This window comes from Mastigoproctus giganteus, chromosome 8, assembly GCF_048544385.1.
Source record: "Mastigoproctus giganteus isolate SK-2022 chromosome 8, ASM4854438v1, whole genome shotgun sequence".
Classification (NCBI taxonomy): domain Eukaryota; kingdom Metazoa; phylum Arthropoda; class Arachnida; order Uropygi; family Thelyphonidae; genus Mastigoproctus; species Mastigoproctus giganteus.
The window spans coordinates 32,280,004-32,304,687 of NC_143582.1; the positions used below are offsets into that span (position 1 = coordinate 32,280,004).

A 24,684-nucleotide genomic window follows, 5' to 3' on the forward strand; every position below is an offset into this window, starting at 1 on the left:
TATAGATGGGTCAACTGTTGATGACCCTGCTCAGGTAGCTAACAAACTAAATGAATATTTTGCATCGACATTCACACATGAGGAGTTATTCAGCGAGGGGAATGCCAGAGGTGTTTTCAACTCTAGCAGTAAGCTAGAGAATCTTGTAATAACTGAGAGTAAAGTGGAGGAGAAATTGTTGAAGATAAACACAAGAAAGGCACCTGGGGTGGATGGGATCTATCCAGTTATATTAAAGGAGGCAGCAAAGGAAGTAAGCAAACCCTTAGCCATAATTATGAGATCTTCCTCGGACTCAGGCGAGGTACCCATGGACTGTAGATGTGCAAATGTGACCCCAATTCACAAGGGAGGATCAAAGGCTGACACAAGTAATTATAGACCTGTGACTTTAACTTCTGTTCCCGGAAAATTAATGGAGGCACTGGTTAAAGAAGCACTGCAGGATCATCTAGACAAGACTTCAGTTATAGCTCGGACACAGCATGGTTTTGTTAAGGGGAAGTCTTGCCTGACCAATTTGATTGGATACTATGATGCAGTCACAAAAGAACTGGATGCAGGGAATAACTTTGATATTATATACTTGGATCTTAGAAAGGTTTTTGATACTGTTGCACATGGAAGACTGCTGCACAAATTGGAGCAGTGTGGCATTGGAGGCAAATTGCTGCTATGGATAAAGGGGTGGTTGAGGGGGAGAAGACAGAGAGTGGTAATCAATGGACACTGCTCATCGTGAACTAATGTTATTAGTGGAGTCCCTCAGGGTTCAGTATTGGGTCCTTTATTGTTTTCTGTATTTATAAATGATATTGATGATGGTATATCAAGCTTAATGTCCAAGTTTGCAGACGATACGAAGGTTGGCAGGGTTGTCAAGGACACTACTGACACTATGCTGCTGCAACAGGATCTGGAAAGGTTGAGCAGATGGGCTGAGAGGTGGCAAATGAAGTTTAACATTGACAAATGTAAAGTACTACATATGGGAAACAGCAACCCTAGAGCAACGTATCAACTCTGTGGTACTACACTGACAGTGGTAGAGAATGAAAGGGACCTGGGGGTGGTTGTGCATGCTGATATGAGGTTCTCTGAATAGTGCAGACGGGCTGCAAGAGTAGCTCATGGTGTATTGTCAATGATATATAGGAATTTTTCTAGCAGGGATAAGGAGGTGATTATTCCCTTGCATAAGGCAATGGTCAGGCCACACCTAGAGTACTGTATACAGGCCTGGAGGCCTCATTTCAAGACGGATGTAGAGCTGCTGGAACGAGTTAAGAGAAGGGCAACAAGATTAGTGAATGGAACAAAGGGGTGCTCTTACGAAGAAAGTCTTAAGTTTTGCGAATTACAGTGTCCGGAGACTAGGCACCAGCGAGGTGATCTGATAGAGGTGTACAAAGCCTTGAATGGTTTGAGCATGCTCAATGCTGATGGGATTCTTCCTCTTGCTCAGAATAATCACCTGAGAGGGCATAAATTCAAATTGAGGAAAGACAGATGTAGGATAGATGTGCGGAAAATTGCCTTTAGCCAGCAGTTGGTTGGTAGGTGGAGCAGACTTCCATCCCTTGTCGTGGAAGTTGATAGCCTAAATAAGTTTAAGGCTCAGCTGGACAGGTATTTTGAACGAACAGAGGGGTGACGTGGAAGTGGTTATTTTTTATTTATTTATTTTACTTTTTTTTTTTTTTTTTTTTTTGGCTGATGCTGCATAAGCTTTCTTTCTTGCATCAAATGCCTCTACTAATGTTAATGCTAATGCTAATCAGCAATTTTTAATTTACATTAATTATAATTTTGATCTTAAACGTAATATAAAAAAATAATATTAATTTAATACAGCAAAATATTATTAGTTATAAATTATAATTAATTAAAACCATAAAACATTATTATACAAACAGGAAATTTCTACGTACACTAATCTGCACTAATGATTTATAGTTCTCGTCGTAAAATAATAAAACAATTTACTTTATGATCGTATATAAATCAACTGAAACGATGTTACAGTGTAATTGAATTATTATAATATTTGCCAATCATGGAAAAGAAAGAGCTGGGCGTGACCTACTCTCAGTTATTGCTACTGCCTATTTAAAATGCCATTTCATCACGCTCTGGGTGTTATTGCTGATTGTTATCCGTTGTTTGCTGTATGGAAGATGATAAATAACATTATTTGACGCCTTGCATTTCGCGTTTTAGTGTACCTGTGCTAAAGTAAAAATAGTATCTACATACAATAACATCATCTGTCTTAACATCATAATGGAAACGTTGTTTACGTTTAAATACAGACGAGTGATTTCTGTCACTAACATGGCCGACTCGCTTTACAGACTACGTTTCGGTTTTATATTTTATTATACAAGTCGAAATAAAATTTTCGACTAAAACAAAATACCTTATTTTTTAATAAGTAAATACATGATATTACCGATATATGTGTTGAATGGGAACGGTGGTCCTGTCTATTCCAAGCCCTGACACACACCGAAGCCTCTGAAAACTAATGATCTGTGTGCTCCCTGCTGAATGGGATCCTGTTGGGAACAGAAAGCTAAATAGATTATTAATCCTGCATCATTTTCAAAGTCATTACAGAAAAAAAAAAAGTTAGGTAACATATGCATAGCGTTACATTTCAGGTAGGTTCATTCATCAAATAATGTGCCTAAAGCCCTTTTATATACTGTGCCGAATTATTTGCAAAACCTCACCACGTTATATTTAAGTATGTTGGGTAGGCGTGGTGTGAATTGGGTGGGGGGAGGGGGGACAGGTGCATAGGGGATATGGATTAATGTATTGATATGATATTTGGTACAAAGGTTTGGAAGAATATTCGAAAAAAGTTCTGAACGGGATCTGCCCTGCCGTTCTAGACTTGTCATGTTTTTGTGTAGAATGTGATATGGAATCAAAATTGGATCCGACTTTACTTTTATTCCCCAGGATCCAATAAATAAACAAACTGCTGTAAATTTAGTATGAATTCAACTTTTTCCTCTAGAGAAATGCCCAACACACACACACACACACACACACTGTCAAGTCAAAACATTACGACTGCGTGTTTTTGCAATCGGCCGCTCCTCACCGCCTCGTGGCACGTGTCGCAGTGAAAATCGATAAATGTGATATTGCAGGTTCATGTAGGGTTACCATCCCTGGATCATAAGAAAAGAGTACCGTACACATTAGGGAACGGGCGAGGGGGGGAGGTTATTTCAAATATAAAATGTAGAACATGATTTTTATTATCGAAAATATTAAATTTTTATTAGTATCACAAATATCAAATTAAATCACAAATTAAAGTAGATAACTATCTACATTGCAAATGCTTTTGCAATAAACAACTATCAAAGATAACAATAATTAGAGCTTTAATAAAATCTATAATATAAATATTATAAATTTTTAATTGAATGAATATTTTGCCTTACTTCGACTAACATTTTTTTGGTTTCCCATACAATAATTGTAAAATTGTAAGCAATCAAATTCTTTGAAATTATACTGAACCATTAACAAATTTTTCACGGAGTCGACAGCCAATCTATTTCTTTCATCAGTCCATTGAGCGTTCATAGTAAAGCATCTTCGATTTCTATACTTTTCGATTTTAAGTACACAAGAGTTTTTTTTTTTTTTTTTCAATTTCATCCCCAATTTGGCTTGTTCTGTAATTTCATCCATTTAAAATTTTTAAATTCTTCTAGAGAAGATGTCCAGTTTTTGAGATATTCCAAAGATCTGACATATACGTTGACAAACTCGCCCTTTATATTGCCGGATCTTGGTTCATTACAATTAATTCTTAAAATTTCTTTTACTTTTGAGCGGAAGAAATTCTTGAGACTTTCGAGCAAGTAAAATATCTTCCACGCTTTCTAAAATGTCCATGATTTCTATTAAATTATTTTTTTCATTTTCAATCTTCTCAATATTGCAATGAAAAACACTCATGAGCGAACCATAAGTAACTTTCGTTTAGGGGATTTTCAAAAAATAATTTTATTAACACTGGTGGATGTTCCTGCGATAGAAAGTAGCTTTGAAGTGCCGGGTACATTTGCAATACTCGGTGTATGCAAGGAAATAATGACAGCCACATGAGAAAGCAGTTTTCGATATTCTACCTCAACAAAATCGCAGAAGCCTTTTAGAGCCTCAGTTCGGATTGCATAAATAGAAAAGTAGTTAAATTTTCGTGATCAAAGATTCAATATCGATTGGTAGACCATCAAAAGCACGTTGTACACAGTTGTGCAAGATATGAGCTGGGCATCCAACTGCAATCAATTCTTTTTTAACGGCATTTGTAGATGGAAGAAAACATTATTTTGTCCCCTTCTCTGCAGACCTCCAAAATTGGCGTTGCAGTTATCTGTAGTAGACGCGATACACTTCCTTTCCAGATAATACTTTTGTAATGGTGTGGTAATTAAATCACATATGGTCTCCGATTTTTCATTCTTCAACGATTTTAACTCTAGCATACGTAATTGTATCTCATATTCTCTGCCAAAATATTGGATGAGAGCAAGAAATATTTTCAAAGCTCCATTATTACTTCCATCCGTGCATATTCCAATGTAATGAATTTTTTCACTCTAGATCCTTTCTAGAGCAGTGTTCACAGAGTTGTGTGGCAAAACATTAACGATTGCTTCAGTTTTTGTTCTGGCGCTGGAAACATTTGAACATTTGGAAATGGTCTCAGAGTCGCTGAATAATATGCGCTACAATTTGGTCGCACAGTCGCAAGATTTATAACTTTGGTGATGGGTAACAACATGAAAAGCCAGAGTTGCTTCTGCAGCCAATATCTTTAATTCCTTTGTAGTGTTTTGAGTGATAAACATATTGTCAATTTTCTTCGAACTACCAGCAGTTCTTATGTTTTTCGTATGTTTCACTTAGCTTAAATGTTATTTCAAATCAGTTTGTCCTTTATTGGCAACTGAAATTGTCACTTGACAAACCTCGCGGTATGCTTCACAATCAACCTTAGCATTCTTGAACATTGGATATTGTTTCTGAAGCTCATCAGAAAATTTATTTTTTCGCCGAAAGTCTTTTCTTTCGAGTCCTATCAAATATTTATATATAATGATTATTAATTATCATGCAAAATGGTAAAATTCTACAGTAGGATAAGTAAGTACAGCAATATCTCCCTTAGCACGGCTTCAAAGCCGACCGGGCTAGCTGGGTGGGTAAAGTGACTGCCTGGCAACCCAAAGGTCGCGGGTTCGAATCCCGCTTTGGGCTTGGATCAAAGTACTGCAAAAATCTTGGGAGGTGCATTATAGCCATAGAAGCCAATGCGCTAACAAAAAAAAAAAAAAAAAAAAAAAACGGCTTCAAACAGCACAGGTTTCACTATAACACAGTTTTCAATTTAGTTAAATTTTCCAAGTTGAAAATTTACTGTACATATTAAAACTCATTCAATAGCCTAGACACTTATTCTACATATATGCTGCATTGCGAACTCTATTGTCTCACATGCACATGTGACAATAGTGGGCAGTCAGCAGCAACGTGCAACAGTGTTCAGTATTCTTAATTCCATCCTGAAGAGATGATGTGATAGCTTTTCATTTCACAATTTGTTTTTTACCCTTAGAGGGATACGATCAAAACTATATTTGCATCTTGGCTAGAAATCACTACCACCAACATGCGTTCTGTTTGGCAGCATGTTTTGTCCCATTTGGCAAATGATTTCACTGGTTTTGAATCGCAAATTCAGACAATTGCCGAAGACGTGAAGATTGGAAGAGATTTGAGATTCAAAACTTTGGACATTGTCAATGTACGTGACTGCACTGACTCGCATGCAAATGACTTAGATGATGCAATTCTCCTTGAAATTGATAAGCAAACTGCATATGAAGAAGAGGAAAACAATTCTGAAGTGGGACCAAAAGAATTTTCAACAGAAGAATTGGAGAAAGTTTTTTGGAGGGTTGACATAGCCTGCAAGGTGATTATTATTATTTAGCCATATGGTGCACCAACCAAAAAAATTTCCAAGTTACCCTAAGAGAGAGAGCAAGAGAAGTAGAAGGGAATCACCAAGAAAGAGAAAAATGATGATATCCAGCTCAGGACCCTGCATGTGCCAAGCCCATACTCACCAGATGTGAGCCCTTGGGGTGATTATGAATGGAGATCCGGATGTTGAATGCAGCATCAAGATACGGAAAATTTTACAAGATGGAATTCGATGCCACAAAGACTTGTATGCCAAGAAAAAGAAGAGACTACTTCACCGGACTTTATTATTGAAATACCTAAATAAACAAAGCTTTTTTCTCATCTCTCATGTTGTTATCTTTTCCTTAATAAAATTTTTGCAATATTTTTAATCTCAAATCCTTTTAATTGGCTATCAAGTACAAATTGTTTATTGATTTATTATAATTTGTTTATAGACTGTTTCTCTGGAACAGTCTATAAACAAATTATAATAAATCAATCTGGAACGCATTCAATTAAAAGCCATTATAATTATACCTCAATCAGTATGGTTTCACATAACACAGAACAGTTTCGGTACCAATTATCAGTGCAATGCGGGGTATTGCTGTAGTTAGAATTGGATAAAGCTTACGGTATAGCTTTGTTATGTGCAAAAACAAAGAAAACAAAATATATATAAAAAGAGTATTTTAAACTATGAAACATATACACAAATATATGTTTCATAATGAAATACACAAGTAAACAATTAGAAAATTTGATGGAAAAAAGAAAACTTTGGAAGAGGAAATTAAAGGAAAATGAAACTAATCATACCAGTGCTGTTTACAGGTACAGTTTCATAACATTATCTGACTAAAGTTTAACACAGAATATTTATATTTAATTTACAAATCATGTCATTTTGTGCATGCTATTTAAATATCTAGTACATTAATTACAAATGCCATATTGAAAATACATATTTTGAGAACAATTATTTGTAATATCTTTTTATTATGTGAAATAATATGAAGGTTATTCATGAGATTTGGACAGAGATGACCAATTAGCACAGGAAGGATGGCAGTTCTATACATGGCAACACTCAGCATTAGAAGTTTTTTTTCATATATATATATTTTTCTTTTTTTTCTTTTTTCCCCAGTCAAAACTAACAGGAAACGAAACTCTCTCCTTTCCCTTTCCGCAATTGGGTCTTGCATGCAATTAGCAAAATAATAAATTTTACCATATAAATTTACAGCCAAAAGGCTGTAGTTTGAGCTACAGAAATCACATAATTAACATATAAGCAGTAAAAGCATCATTTAAATACATCACAATAATTGCAAATAAAAAAAAACAAAAGCTTTGCCACTATTGTGAACTATATAAATGATGCTTTCATACTGCTTGTGAAGCTGTTTGAATAAAACTATTTCCTAACTGTTTTGCAAGAATGTTTTCTCTGTAACAATAATATTCTATTTTATAAGTAATTAGTTATTCAATTCAACCACATAGGGCTGCTAACAAGAAATCAGATTCAACAATAGAAAGTATTTAAAAACTTTGTAGAGAGAAAGAGTTTGCCATTTTGTTTTACTGGTTTTTTAAAAAGTAATGATTTTTGGGAATCTATTGTAGCAAACGTTTCTGACACAATTACAGTTTCAAATATGAAAATGATCGATCAACGAGTGCCAAAAATGAGCAGGGTCATTATAAAGTCATTATAAGGTCCAAATATACAGGGTCATTATAAAGTGCTTGTGTAGCTTTAAATTTTCACACCTTCCATTCTAACGTGATAAAATCAATCTGTAAAAAACATTAGAAATGTAATTTAGTGAAGTTTAGTATGCACTAAGAGCAATTCATTTATTTTATTGTAGTTTAGCAAAAAGTTTATCATTATTTTTTTTTGCAGAATTAGGCTTGACCAAATGGCTTCAGTAGAAGAGAAAGTGAATTGTGTGCTGTGGTTGGGCGAGTTAAAGTCTGTAATCACAGTACAAAAAAGATACACCACACAGGAATTCTATAACTAACTGGATGAAAAAGTTTAAAGGAACAGGTTCTGTCAATGATAAACCACGATCTGGAAGGCCAAGGATGGGTTGCTAATAGTGAGAGTTATTTGAAAATGCTGCAAAATTACTTTATTTCTGAACTAACACGTTTAGGACTTATAGGTGATACAGTGTTGCAGTTTCTGAATGAAAATTTTCCTAACAGATGGATTGGAAGAGGGGGGACTGATCTTTTGGCCACCATTGGATTTTTTTCTAAGGGGACATGTTAAGACTATTGTTTATTCAACAACACGTCGCTCTTTAGATGATCTTCAGACTAGAATAACTAATGTGATTCAGGGTATTACTGAAAATCAACTGCAAAATGTATTTGTAGAACTTCAAAATCGTATCTCAGTGTGTATATGTAATGAGGGTGGACATGTTCAAAATTAACAATCCCAAGAATAAATGTATGTAAAACTGTAATAAATTCTTTCCCTTATCATTTTTTCAGATTGATTTTATCACATACAGAGCTGAAGTTATGAAAATTTAAAGCTGCACACTTGATAATGGCCCTGTATATACATATATTTTGTTCAACACCCATTGAATATTAAAGAGCAAACATTTATTTTCAATGAAAAACTGTTTACTATTGGTGGAATGCTGCAGTACTGAAACGTTAAATAATGGATGTATTATATTATTACATTGTTTTTGTATATAGTGGTAGGGAATTCAAATTTTTAATTGAGGTAGTTAGGTAGCTCTAACGTATAATTTATAGAGTATTACGCTTCACTGTGTCTATTAGATAGCGTAGTATTGACATCTAATTAATTTAATTTATTGATTTTATTAATTTAAAGTATCATGCCCCAAACTAGAGCAGCAAAGCAACGGGCTCAAAGTGGCAGGAGTGCTGTGACTCGGGGAGAACTGAGGAGGGCGATTCTCCAGCGCATCACAGCCTAAAAAAATGTGCAACTTGTGAAATGTTTGCCGAACTCTCTGGAACGGAACATGACATTGCCATGGGGATGTCTTTGTGTGTGCGCGATGTAAGGAAATCAGGCGACAACTCAGTGTTGTTATGGGCCTATATGAGAGTTTGAAGGACAGGGTGGATGCCCTCGAAAGATCTAAATTGAGGGGCCCATCAGGCTCTCAGCTGCCCACATCAACGCCAGAGCTTGCACTTGGTCATCACGCAACACAGCGGCAACCCCCAAGGCAGAATGCGCTGGTCCCTCAGGAACTAGTAGTTGTTGGAGACTCTATTGTCAGGGAAACGGGAAACATGCTTTGTAAAAAGGATAGGTGGAACAGGACCAGAGTATGTCTGCCAGGGGCAAAGGTTGACGTTGTAGAGCGGATATCATCTTTTAAGGGCACAAAAGGTGATATAGTTGTACATGTTGGCATTAATGATATTAGGAGTAGGAGACCGGCAGAATTACTTAACAAGTACAGGTCACTGTTGAACAAAAGCCGAGAATTAGGGTTGAATTTGAAAGTGTCTGCAATTCTGCCCAGACACGATAGAAGGGAGTATATGATGAGAGCCCTGTCGATCAATTCGGCACTGGAAAGAATGTGCAAGGCTCAAGGGCTAGAATTTTTTTCGGCCTAAACTGTACTTGTTAACAGGAGAGACTGCTTCTATAGGGATGGGATACACTTAAATAGAAAGGGTGCAAGAATGCTATCGAGGCAGTGTTAGGTGGGTCGGAAAACTGATAGCTTGGGGGATACAACGACTAATAGTTTAACAGCAGCCGTAGGCAGAGGTGAAGGTGATTCTTGCACAATTTCTATTAGAATAAGTAGCAACCTGGAGCGTGGGGTGTTGGGGGCTTCAGAGATGGATGGCAGTCATCCTGAAATAGGTGGGTATATGGGATATGTTAGGGTAACTAAGAATAGGAGTAAGAGCATGTATACCAATGCTAGAAGTATAGTAAATAAATTTGAAGTGTTGGTCAAGACATCAAAGGCAGATATTGTTGGGATAGCAGAGACGTGGTGTCACACAGATATAAGGAATGCTGAACTGGAATTTGGGGAGTACAATGTGTACAGAAAGGATAGACAGGATAGAAAGGGAGGAGGTGTTATGCTGTTAATTAAGAAAAACATAAAATCAAAAGAAGTGCATCCAGTTGATATAGATGAACAGTGCACTGTTGAGTCAGTTTGGTGTGACGTAAGCACTGCGAAAGCAAAAATATGAGTAGGAGTGTGTTATAGACCTAATGACTCGAATGAGTACAATGAACAATTGTACAGAGAAATAGAGTGGGCTAGTAAATCGGAATGTCTTATAATGGGGGATTTTAACTTCCCAGATATTGACTGGAACTTGCGGTTTGGTCACTCACACACTAGTCAGACTTTTGTGGATTTCTTGGATGATTGTTTTCTGCAGCAGCATGTTCGAGAGGCAACCAGAGAAAGTAATACTCTTGATCTGGTTATCAGCAATGATCATTCGTGTATTAAGAATTTGCAGATAAAGGAACCACTAGGTGGCAGTGATCACAGTGTACTGATGTGGGATTTACTTAAAGATTTAATTACCATCAGGGGTAAAGGAAAGGGTTTTGCTTCCGTAAAGGTGACTACAGTGGTCTCCGACAGTTTTTAAATTCTGTACAGTGGGATAAACTGATGATGTTACCAACAGTAAATTCTAAGTGGGAAGCATTCAAGGAATTAATCGTGGAAGCTACTAAAAGTTTCATACCTATTAAGAAATATTGTTCAAGGTTTAGGCCTAAATGGTTATCTAATGAACTAATGAGACTCGTAGAAATCCTTGGCAAAAGATGCTAAGAAAAACGGCAAAGGATTTCTTTACTTATATAAACTCTAAAAGGGGATGAATCTGATTGGTCCACTTGACATCAATGGTTCGACTGTTGATGATCCTGCTCAGATAGCAAACAAACTGAATGAGTATTTTGCATCTACATTCACACGTGAGGAATTATTAAGGTTTGAAAATGGCAGAAGGTTATCAAATTGTAGCAGGATACTTAATGATTTTGTAATAACTGAAAGCAAAGTGGAGGAGAAATTGTTGAAGTTAAACATAAGAAAAGCCGCTGGGGTGGATGGGATCTATCCAGTTATATTAAAGGAGGCGGCAAAGCAACTAAGCAAACCCTTAGCCATAATTATGAGAGCGTCCTTGGACTCAGGGGAGGTTCCCACGGACAAGAGATGTGCAAATGTATCCCCAATTCACAAAGGGGGATCGAAGGGAGACACAAGTAATTACAGACCAGTTAGTTTAACTTCTGTTCCGGGTAAAATAATGGAGTCACCGGTCAAAGATGCATTGCAGAATCATCTAGACAAGACTGCAGCAATAATTCAGACACAGCATGGGTTTGTTAAGGGAAAGTCTTGTCTGACAAATTTGATAGGATATTATGATGTGGTTACAAAGGAACTGGATGCAAAAAATAATTTTGATATCATATATTTGGATTTCAGGAAAGCTTTTGACACTGTTCCGCATGGAAGACTATTGTACAAATTGGAGCAGAATGGTATTAAGGGTAAGTTGCTACAATGGATAAAAGGATGGTTAAGCAGGAGAAGATAGAGGGTGGTAATCAATGGGTGCTGCTCTTCGTGGACTAATGTTATTAGTGGAGTCCCACAGGGTTCGGTGTTAGGTCCACAGTTGTTTTGTATATTTATCAATGATATTGATGAAGGTATATCAGGCTTAATGTCAAAGTTTGCAGATGATACAAAGGTTGGCAGGGTTGTTAATGACAGTATGCTACTGCAACAGGATCTAGATAATCTGGGCAGATGGGCTAAGAAGTGGCAACTGAAGTTTAACCTTGACAAATGCAAAGTACTGCATATGGGTAGAAGTAACCCCAGAGAAACGTACCAACTGTGTGGTACTACACTTAAAGTGGTAGAAAATGAAAAAGACCTGGGAGTAATTGTGCAGTCAGATATGAAGTTTTCTGAGCAATGCAGACAGGCTGCCAGGGCAGGTCATAGGGTTTTGTCAATGATATATAGGAATTTTGCTAGCAGGGAAAAGGAGGTGATTATCCCTCTGTATAAGGCAATGGTCAGGCCACCTTGAGTACTACGTACAGGTCTGGAGGCCTCATTTTAGGAAGGATGTAGATTTACTTGAGCGTGTACAGAGAAGGGCAACAAGATTGGTGAGGGGAATGAAGGGATCCTCTTACCAAGAGAGGCTTAAGTTCTGCAAATTGCAGTGGCTGGAGACTAGGCACCTGCATGGTGATCTTTTTGAGGTATATAAGGCCTTGAATGGGTTGTGCATGCTGAATTCTGATGGGATCCTTCCACTTGTTCAGATTACGAACCTAAGGGAGCATAAATTCAAATTAAGAAAAGACAGATGTAGATTAGATGTGCGGAAATTTGTCTTTAGCCAGTGGGTGGTTAATTGCTGGAACAAACTTCCATCTGTCGTGGAAGTTGGTAGGTTGAATAAATTTAAGGAGGAACTGGACAGGCATTTGGAGGGAATGGTGTGATTTTTTTTTGGCTGATGCTGCATAAGCTCATACACTTGCTTCAAATGCTACTACTACAACAATGTTCCTTTGTTGAATATTAGGCAGAGGATAAGGAAAAACCTTTTAATTTTAGTACTTGTGGCAATGAAAGAAGCCATGTTTTCCATTGCTATGCATGCTATTAAGGAATCGAAAAATATTTCTTAACTGAATGTCTAAGAGTATGAAAGAGGTTATTTATGCAAGGGTATGGCACTTCCATCATTTTCTACTACCCAGGTAGTATGAATGCATTGTTTATTCATATCTCATATTGTGAACACCTTCATAACGAGTTGTCTAGGTATTGCATTACTTCAAATAGGTAACACTTCTCTGGTAGAGAAGACTACTGTTACTTATTCTCAGGTGGGCACCACTACCCAGATGATAAAGATCTCAGCTATCCTCATACTATCCCTGTGAGACTGAGCAAAGAAAGAAAGAGGTAGGAAAGTGACGGTAAGAGGGGAAGAGGAAAAGATGCCGTAGAAGGATGAAAGGAATAGTTTATCCTGACCCTCACATACAGACTCAAAACTCAATTCCCCAATGCCTCGTACCAGAGAAGACTGTTATTACCCAATTAGGGTCTCACAATGATAACTGAATTCTTCCCGCCAGTGCCATTTCTGGCTATTTGGCCTTCATCAGTGGGCAGGCATTTACCCTGGTTGAACCAGAGTTACTTTCCAGTTCCCATATGCTTCCACAAAATCAAAACCCATAAAGCATTCTATATGGGTCCTGATTCTTAGAACCAAACAGCACTATATATGGTTAAAAAAAAAAAAGTCATCCTCACCCACTCAAGTTTATATACTTTCCAACCCAATAGGGTTGCTTACTCTCACACAGACACACTCCGTGGAGGTCCCAGTCCATTTGACCACCAACGTGGCAGCCGCCTGGAGTTGGCTTGCCCTACCTGGATTCTAGGGTTGTCCACCTCTTTCATGCTCCTTTTACTACCTATGGTTTTCAAAGCTCAGCCACTACCCATGTGGGAGAGAGAGAGAGAGACCATCTGCCTGCAGCTGACTTGGTCCCTTTCCCTCTTATAGCTAAACTAATCAAGTTATTACATCCACCTCCCCTAACTCAGACTAGTCCTTACCATATAAGCTGCACATATATTTTAACGTCTAGTAACCGACATAAAGGTGTGCGGTAACGCCATAGTTGTAAGGATCTTTGCTTTCCAAGTTGTAGTAACTCTAATACTAAAAACCTTCTGATTGCAGCATGCATCATTCAGAGGGTGAACTGTGACATCTCCACAGCAGAGCCACCCCCTTTTCTTTTACAGTTTTCCTGAAACTGTAAAAATAGTACTTGTTCCCTGCTCAAACGTGGTATTCCCACTGTTCTGTGCACACTGATCCAGATATGCTGAGTAGCCGGATAGGAGAAAAATGAAAGTTCCACTGTTTTGCGTGCCTTGCAGTATAAACATTCAATATTCACATGCCTTTGAAACTTGGCTTTATTCATCTCCACTGGTAAACGCCCATGCATTACCTTCCAAGCCAAACCCTTATGTGACTGATAACCTATATGATGATATAGGTTGCTGAACATCTGAGTTGTATCCATCTCAGCCAGCCTTGTGGCATTGGCGCTGGCAGTACATTTATATCAAACAACTTCCAATATATCTCTGAAACTAAGTTTGTTTCCCATGTCCAGACTCCCTGCAGATAATTCATGTAGATGTTTGATTACCAACTTATAGAATGGCGTTATTAGTTCTGCTGCTGGACCAGTATGTTCTATATCCAACAAATCAGTAAACCTCCCCATATTATACTTTACCAAGGCGGCTGCTGCATGCGATTCCCCACAGAGCTGCTCGGATGTACTTTAGCACATAAGCCCACCTTAACCACTTTAACTGTGGTACAGCGTAACCCCTCACATGCTTCCTGCAGTATAACCTCTGCTGTCCCAAAAGAATTTAAATGATCTTTGAGTTAACTTTCTCTGCACACCGTATTTGAATGATGTGACTGATACAATGCTCATCAAGATCGGTGCCAGAATCATCCACATAATACAAACTCTCCCGGAGAAAGATAACATTCCTAGATTCCAATCCGCCATAGCATTTGCCCAAGAGCCCAGCAGTTGCCGCGATGTTACTGTCGGACCTTTCACAAAGGATACCCTTAGGATAGTTACAGGGGGCTACCGAGACCACGAGAAAATGCAATGGACCATCCATTCCCCATTGTTGACATTTTGTCTTGCTTTTGTTTAAACATAGACCACTACATAAGCTGAAATAGCTAAAAATTTCCAGTGCTTTTTGTAGCGAACTGCTGTCTGCTAAAGTAAGAATCATGTGATCAGAATGCACTACATATTTGCAGTCAGGATATGGGCCAGGAAGATGCATCCCTGTGATGTTTTTGGAAATATCCAATTGCCTCAGTATGGGCTCTCTAATGCCAAAGAGTGTAGGGCTCAGTGGGCACCCCAGTCTGACCCCCTGTTCTAGTTTTATTTTGTCTGAGCAGTAGCCATTAATCAATAGAGCAGTATGTGTCCCTTTGTACAAAATCATAATAGCCATTCTTAGTAGAGAGCCCATTTGAACTACATGCAGTAAGCTACTTAAGTATTTGTGGGAAAGCTTATCAAAGGCCTTGGTAAGATCAAGAATAGCCACACACCACAACACTGTATTGCTTTTGTTTACAATATCCTAGCAAATCCATCAGACACGACAGATTTGCCATCATAGATCTTGCTGGAATTGCGTACGTTTGATTCAGGCCTATAAAGTGCTTTAAATGTCTTTTAAGTCGAACATTTAGCACTTTGGCATACAACTTATAATCTATGTTGGGTAGTGACACTGGCCTCTGTTCGCCCACTGCTCTTCCCGTTTTACTTTGTTTTTTAAGGAATATAGTTTGGACTTCTAAAAACCCCTCATGTAAAAAAACTCCGAGAAGATAGCAGCCAAAACTGGCCCAATATTTTTCCAGTATGTTTTGTAGAACTCTACTGTTAGTCCATCTGGACCTGGTACTTTGCCTCCTTTCATTTCTCTTAGTGCTAACAATAGCTCATTCAACAAGATGGGTTGGTCTGCTCTTGTCTGTGTGCTGCCTGAAACCATGGCATTTCCCAGCTTGCTGGTAGGGCTGGTCCTCTAAATGCTGAATACAATTGCTTATAAATGTGTGTGAAATACCTAATAATGCTGCCAGTAGTCTGATATTGGTGTGAGCCTCCCTGTATCTGATAAATCAGACTGCTATCTCTATGTGATCTATTGAACTTCTTGAAGAAAAAAACTGATGCCTATCTGCTTTTTTAAAATGTTTTAAAAGCCTTCACACTTCATAGAGATTTCTGAATTCCCTCCTGCTTACCATGTTTCTTTCCCTCCATAATTTTTGGAAAGTTGTCCTGATTGCTTGCTTATAATTTTCCCAACTTTCCCCTGTCCAATACTTAGCATTTTACAAATCCTAAGTTAGTTTCTTAATATTGTGCGGGTCACCCTGTAAAAGTGCCAGTTTTAGCCTCCAGGTACCCTTTCCCTGTTCTACTATTATGCCGAATGGGAAATCCATAACTAATCTATGATCCATTATAGAACGGGTTCCAGAGATATTGATGTGTCTTACCCATGTCACCTTTTTTTGCCAACATCCCTTGGGACATTCATCCGGTCAATACGGGTCCCTACTGTTTCCCTGGACCAGGTTTCTCTGTGACTTGTAGGGTATTTCAATTGCCATACATCTACCAGATCATACTTTAAACACAGATTGTTAAGCCCCCTGTAGGATCACCCATGCCTGTCTTGTCTAAAATCGAATCTGAAGCACAATTCCAGTCTCCTCCCAGAATAATTGTTCTGACCTCCAACATGAAAAAGTATAAACTATTGAATGTACGAACCCATTCAGGAGCGGTGTTTGTTGCATACACATTAATCAGTCTTATTGTTTGTGCACCCAATCTCCAGTCAATGCGGGTTATTCTGCCATCTATATCTCTTTGAAGATTACAGTACTTTCCTGTAATCAGTGTTAAAACTATAATGCCTACCCTCTCTGGCATTCCTTGCTCCAAAGCTCCAGAAACAAACATTTAAATCTGTTCTAGAAATTACATACTTGAACACTATTAAAAAAGTGACTTTCTTGAATAAATAAAATTTTCACTCCTAATAGTAACATGCTCCTCCAAACACAATGCTGGGCCTGCCCTTGGGCAAAACCCCATATGTTCCAAGTGCCAATAATTACCATATTTGTACCATTCGCCTTGCCTTAGAAGTTTCAATTATTGTGTTAAAGATATGCTTAGAGAGTATAGAGTCTTGTCAAGTTCTTGTTCATGTCCCAAGAGCCATGAAATTCTGAATTACTTAACTGCTGGACTATTCCCAGTAATTTTTGCCCCACTAAATTTCCAAAAAATATGTCCCTCCACATAAATTGAATATTGCCTACTTTACTTTCCAGAGTGTACTTGGGAACATTATTCTGGGTTTCCCCAGCCACTGCTCCCACTCTTGTTAACTTTTCAAATGTTTCCAGCCCTACTGGTACATATTTCTTTAGATGCCCAACCCCCAGTAACTTTTCCCTATCTTCACCTACTGCCCCTTCTATTTCAGAGTCATCCAAACTTAATTCATTCAGATCTTGTATGATACTTTTCCCTCTTCCACAATTTGCCTCTTTCTTTTTCCCTCTTCCACAATTTGCCTCTTTCTTTTTCCCTCTCCCTCTAAGCTTTCTTTGTCTTTGTTTTCCCCCCCTTTTCTGACCTCTTGTTAACTCACTCTATTTCCATTAAATCAGAAGCTATCTGTGCAGGATTTGGAAGCCCTTTTGCCTCCCCTGTTTCAGTTATTAAATTCCCTTGTTCTTCTGGAATTACCTTTTTATTCATGCCCTGCAGTTTTAAGATGACCATACTTTTTGACTCTATCAGACTTTCCTCATTCTCTTTTATCACCCCTCCTTTTGCAGCATCTGCGTAAGAATGAATAGAACAGCTACCCATTTTGTGGCCAGCCTCCCCGCATTTGTTGCATATTCTTGGACAGTCATTGCTAACATGCCCTGCCTCTTTACAAATGAAACACCACCCACTCATGCAGTGTATGCCTAAATGGTCCAGGCTACTGCATTTATATTTCAAGAGTAATCGGTTACCCATAACAAAAATAATGTCAGGAACTGGCTTACTCATCTCCATTTGTACTGTAACTTTACCTGTATAAAGCTCTGGAAAGCCCTCCCACGTATGCATATCAATTTTCGTCACCTTGCCGTATTCCTCCAGTGAATTTTTCAAATGTATTTCGGCATTTCAATCGGGTACTGCTCTATAGTAATATACTTTCTAATGCTTCTCACCAGATGGGGATGTACCATCTGGTTTTCAAAAGGGAAGCTTCTCAGAAAAATGTCTCTGGTTATGCAGTCCTTACATACTATTTGAAATCTCCTCATTGGCAGGAGAGTAAACCCCTGCAATCTTGACAGATTCACACATTTGCCCAAACCTTCAATAACCTGTCTTGGTTTTTTCATCTAAGCTGAACTCCAAAGTTCTCTCATGAATGAACAAACTCATTATGGAAAAAAAAAAGAAAAAGAAAAAAAAGCAGACAAAACTGTGCCCTAAGGCACTTAATCCCACTCCGGCAACTATACCCGTCAGCAAACTAAAATTTCAACAAAGAACTAAAAATTATAACTTACTCTACCCAGAAATTTCCTCTGACTGCAAAAGGTAGCTAAACGTCGGCACCATTTGAAAGCGCGTTGGCTTCTCCTTGGTGGGTGGGAAGGTACCCTGTTGCAATAGTGACAACCCAGTTATGATGAAGCCAACTAGTTTCGAAACGGTGCTGTCTGGGTGGTGGTGCCCATCAGAGAATAAGTAACAGTAGTCTTCTCCACCAGAGAAGTGTTACTTATTCGAAGTAGTGCAATACCTAGGCAACGCATTGTGAAGGTGTTCACAATATGAGATATGAGTAAATGATGCATTCATACTACCTGGGTAGTAGAAATGATGGAAGTGCCGTACCCATGCATAAACACCTTTTTCATATAAAGGAATGATTTGAATGCTATCATAGGTACTAATGTTAAGGAACTGTGGTATCATTTGATTTTACTAAACTTCACTAGAAAAAGGAAAATACCAATTCTTTTTAATGTTAGTCTCTACAAATTGATGTATTTCATTAACTACTTCTAATGTGGCCAGCTAAAATTAATAAGGTTAACAAAGAATACAAATGAGTGAATATATGAATATTAATTTTTTTATTTTTATCGATAATAATCAAGTTTAATTCAACTTCATCTTATTCTTATTTTGTGTTACCAACGTAAAGTGTTGCATTGCAAAATGTACACTTACTACTGTCAATTTATGTTAGTTAGGGAATCCACACTCAGCATAATTTGTGCAAATCTAAAAATACCTGATAATTGGACTTAGGGGTACAAGCAATGTTAAAATTTTGGTTTGCAGTTCAAAGCAAATAGGCTGCAAGGCTCTTTCTTCTGTGAACATTATTATAGCTGAATTAAACTAGGAGAGATAGGAGGCAAACAGTGGGACAATAATTCCTGAAATGGCTTGTCTGGATAACAGCACTCACTAAAAATAAATGCAGTATATGTCTCTTTAGGAAAAAGTGCTATTTATTTTAACTGCAAGAGTGAGAAAAAAAACTTGTGATTTGCTTCACAATATGAGATGTATGATGCTTTTTGGGCAAAATTAGTTTTGCTATTATACCTACATATATAAATGATGCTTCTGCATTACTTCTATTCTATCAATAATTATTTTATTTCTTTTTATTTGACCTCCCCTTTTACTTCTTTAAGTTCACACTACTGATATTTAAAAACTTACCAAGGATGACAGTGGTAATTATGATACTACAGAACATACACCTCCATAAAGAATAAATATTCTGCATATATTTAAAAGCATGGAAAAAATATTGCATTCATAAAGTGAAGGCACACATAAATAAAGCAAGTTTCAAAATTTGGTTTAAGAGAATTTAAAAGAAATTTCATTTATTACACAAGAATTAGGACAGATTCTAGCAAGTCTATGACAATATAAAATTTATAGCACAGAGGCTAACAATATCAATGCAACTAACCTGCTGTAAATTTTTATCATACAATTTATCACTATTTACTCTACAAACAGCATGGATTATGGAAAAAGCTAATTAAGGAATTATTTAATGGCTCATGTAGCAACAAGAAAATTTCAGGTGGCAGAATAAAAGCAAATAGGGCTATTCGTGTTTTAATGGCTAACAGTTCACTACATTGCAGGCTAATATGCACCTATGCAGACTATAATAATGAATAAGGGTCAAATGAATTGCATATAATTCATTATATAAAGTTCACCAAGAGACAAAAATAGTTGTGAAAACATTTTAAAAAATTAATTCTGATACAATAGTAGTTACTTTATAAGCTGGAACAGTTTGGAATCACAGGGAAAATCCTTAGATGGATAGCAGATGGCTTCAGAGAAGGAGGCACAGGGTTGTGATAAATAGTTATTCTTCAGATTGGGTTGATGTAAGAAGTGAGGTTTCCCCAAGGATCAGTATTAGGACCAGGCCACTGTTGTTTTTGTTTTCATAAATGACATCAATGAAGGGATAGAGGGTGTGATGTCTAAATTTGCAGATGATGTAAAGAATGGTAGAGTAGTTAATGATCACTGCCAAACAGAGCTTCTTCAGAGTGACCTAGATAAACTTCAGAGATGGTCAGAAAAATGGCAGCTATGCTTTAATCTAGCAAAGTGTAAGGTATTATACCTGGGGAATAGTAACCCCAAAATAACTTATACCCTTGGTGGAGTTGAATTAAGGCCAGTAGTAGAGGAAAGGGACTTGGAAATTATGATACGGTCAGACATGAAGTTCTCCGAGCATTGTAGATAGGTTGCAAGGAAGGCCCATGGTGTCCTATCAATGATTTATTGAACATTTGCTAGTAGAGATAAGGACATCATAATTCCATTATATAAGACTATTGTTAGACCACGCTTGGAATACTGTATATAAGTATGGTGACCACACCTAAAGAAAGACATTGAGCTTCATGAAAGGGTCCAAAGACAGGTAACTCACCTGGTGAGATCAGCAAAAGGGCATCCATATGAGGAACGACTTTGAATACATGGGTTGCAGAACTTGGAAACTAGGCACCTTAGAGGAAATTTGATTGAGGTGTTAAGGCTCTGAGAGGCATAAGTAAAATGAATGAGGATGAAATTTTCATGGTTATAAATGATTCTAGAAATAGGGGCCATAAATTCAAGTTATGGGGGAGATGTTTAGACTTGATTGCAGGAAGTTTTATTTTAGCCAACAAGTTATAAATTACTGGAATAAGTTTACCTACTGGGTGGTAGAGGCTGACAGTCTGGGGAAATTCAAAGGTCAGATGGATAGTTACCTAAGGAAGGAGGGAAACACATAGGTTGTCTATTTCCATTTCTTTTATTAATTATTTATTTTTTAAATTTTCTTCTTCTTATTTTTTTTGGCTGGTGAATGGCCACATGGTTCCTTGAACCATGTGGCCATTGCTAATACTACTACTAATACCAATAAATTATCTTTTAAAAAAAGTCAAATGATCCAATAAATTTCTGAAAGCTAACAGACCTTTGCGCACCAGAAAAATTGTACAATCACACATTGATCCTGTTTGGACAATTAAAAGAAGCTGAAACTATTTTTGATTGTTCACAGGTTATACAGCTGATAACCTGTGCCGAAATCCTTCATGAAACTAACTGTCACTATGATCTGCCCTGCAAATAGATATTATATGGGATGATGATATAATCTTGAACACCAAGTTCAAAACAGATGTTTACCAAACCTACTTTATAAATCTTCATTTGATAAAAAAAATATTTTTCACATTAAATATTTTGTACTTATTTATTAGTAAGTATTTATTACTGTCAAAAAAGTAATAACTGAGTAGCGGTGTTTTGGATGAACCATACTGTCAAAATGAAACAAAGGTCTATAAAAATATTCAAAAAAGCATCAAACAAACACAGGTTTTGCATTTTTTTTAATTTGTAATATTTATATTAAATGCCAAAATGAAATATATTGCAGTCATTCAAATAAAAATATCAGTCTTTAGCATTTATATCTTTACAAATCAGAATTCATAAAATACAATGATTATTTTACAATGATAAATGCACAAAATGTACATTTCATATATTTTTCATTTATACAACCTATTTATGAATTAAATTCCACAGATCTTTATTTTTTAAGATGCCTAACTCTTTGAAGGTGGATCTCTAGCATCATATACACTGCTCGGTACACTTATCTCTATTCCATCTAATTCTTTTGTTACAACTACTTGGCATCCCAATCTAGACCTGAAATAAAATTTCATGTGATGATTTTAACAATCTCTCTCTTTCTCATAATAGCATTCTTATGGCTAAAAGAGAATTTTGCGGCAGGATTAAATTTACATAATGGTTAGTTACTGTATTCTAAATATCTGATGGAAAGATGGAGCAAATTTAAGTATAGACAGTGGGAGTAAGCAGATGCAAAGGGCCCCTGAAATCACTTAACCATAACTGGCAACCTTCAAATAAAATTCATACGTAATTTTTAACACATTTCATGTGTATGTAGAGCCAATTGCTTTTTCTTATTGCAGGTGACAAGAGGGGGAAAGGATGTACATTTTTCATTTATTCATTATATTTCTCTACATATATATCATAATGACTGAACTTGAGATTCTGGTAAAGAGATAACTGTAAATGAAAGAATTAATGGAGATGGCTTAAAAAGAATGTTTATCTTGAATTTGGTTGTGGGGTTGAATTCACCTTGTGGTGAGACTATAGGCTGTGGAGATCTTTAGTACCTTCAGGTCAATCTGTTATTTTATTTTTCACAAGATCTAACAACAATAATTTTATTGGCTGTTAACAACGGAGAAGAATAGGATCAAAAATAAAATGTACTGTTTGTTTCCAAGTTTGGCAACAATGTCATTATTTCATATTTTCTGCAATTAATACATAAGCACTAATGCAAAAAAATTTATGCAAAAAAAGTAGTTTCATATTTACCTTTCAACTAGTGAGTGACATCTACTTCTTTGCATATAACATCCGCATTATACAGAAAGGCAAATTTATCAAAACAAATCTTCTTCACTTGGTATCATTGAAAAATTACAATAAGTGAGGGAAAATTTAATTATTATTATTTTTTGTTAGCATGGTTGTGTTGGAGAAAAGGTACCCCATTACATTTATTTTTTAAAGAATATTTTGTTTACCAAAATTTTTATGCTTGTCATTCTCAGTATCTTTCCTCGCCACCTTCTTCTAAGTGAAACTGTCATCAAGTAACTACTGACCTGTAAATGTGACTTCATTGCCATAAAATATTATGCAATCCTGAAGGATGTAATATAGACTCATCTGGACAGAAATAGAATTACTAGGGAATCAGCAAGCCTTTTGTTAAGTGGGGGTCAAGTATGGCTAATCTAATCATATTGATGAGACATTTTATGATGAGCAGAGTTTAATGTTGCTGTTGCTTGGATGACATTGGAAATGCTAGCATTTTTTAAATTTTGAGTGAACAATATTTTGGGATATCATGTCTCCTTCCCCTCAGGAGATGGTGATTTTTTTTTTTCTTGTATTAAAAACAGACATTGCAAGAGATCACACTTGATATCTAAAACAAGTATATAAATTACTAGGGCTGGTGTACACTGAAAGGGCAGAATTCATGGGATACCTGGTTCCTGGGCAAAGCGATGCTGTCACCCCCCTCTTGCTAGTGGACAAACCCATTGCTTGGCAGGTATATAGGTACACTGCATTCACACAGACAGTAATTCAATGTCAGTATGGATTTGAAATGGTTGTGAGTTAACCAACTTTGAAAGAGGGATGATTGTGGGTGCCCGACACATGAGTCACTATTGTGGAGGTAGCGCAATTTCTGTACCATCCCTGTTTGACAGTATCACGAGTGTATCGAGAATATGCCATTTCCGGAATAAAATCTCATTGTGGACAGCGCTGTGGGCGGAGAAAGGTGGTGGGGGAACATGGACGTTGACTTCTGTCTCACATTGTTTCAGCCAACTGGAGAGTGACAGTGCCACAAATCACTGCCAACTTCAACGAGGGAGGTGCCAGAAACGTTCCACCAAAATCATCAAGCAATCATTAGCCACAATAGGTTATGGGAGCCGCTGACCCACCAGAGTCCCACTGCTAACACCACGACACAGGACTATGCCTAAACTGGGCGAAAGAACATCGGAACTGGACCTTCGATGATTGGAGACAGGTCTCCTGATCTAATGAGTCCCATTTTCAGTTATTTTGAGTGGACGGGAGGGTGTGTATCTGGTGGAAACTTCATTAAGCTATGCACCCATCGTGTCAACAAGGAACCGTTCAGGCAGGTGGATGGTCGGTAATGGCCTGGGGCATGTTCAACTGGCACACGTTGGAACCTGTTACATCTAGATGCATCTCTGAATGGTCCAGGTTACGTGTCCATCCTTGCAGACCATCTACATCCCTTCATGGTCATCGTGCACCCACAGGGCAATGAACTCTTCCAGCAGGACAATGCACCACCCTAAAGAGCCATGGTGACTAGAATATGGTTCGAAGAGCAATCCGCATATTTTACCACCATCGAATGGCCTCCCCGTTCACCGGACATGAACCTTGTGGAGCATCTTTGGGATGCTGTGAAAAGGTCCATTCAAGCTTTGGATCCTACACCCAGGAATGCAATGGAATTATGGACAGCAGTGCAGCAAGCATGGATGGAAATACCTGTTCATGAACTAGTGGACTCAATGCCTCGCCGTGTGACTGCCATTATCCGGGCAAAAGGTGGGCCTATCCGTTACTAGTTAGGTAACCCATGATTTCTGTCCACTCAGTATAGATTGCACTTGAAATCTAAAGACAGTGTGTAGATAATGCCTGACAATTTTTATGTATTAGATATGCTTTACCAGGAAAAG

General features: G+C 37.4%; 1 protein-coding gene across 1 annotated transcript in view; it reads right to left on the bottom strand.

Moving 5' to 3' along the window:
• Nucleotides 1–21,886: 21,886 nt before the first annotated feature.
• The window catches only part of Fdx2 (Adrenodoxin-like protein 2, mitochondrial Ferredoxin 2), a 30,335-nt gene continuing 27,537 nt past the window's right edge, over nucleotides 21,887–24,684 (bottom strand). Inside the window, exon 4 of the mRNA XM_090379287.1 lies at nucleotides 21,887–22,030. Within this exon, the coding sequence (XP_090235413.1) occupies nucleotides 21,925–22,030 (106 nt within the window). The 3' untranslated portion in view covers nucleotides 21,887–21,924. The remainder of the gene's footprint in view (nucleotides 22,031–24,684) is intronic.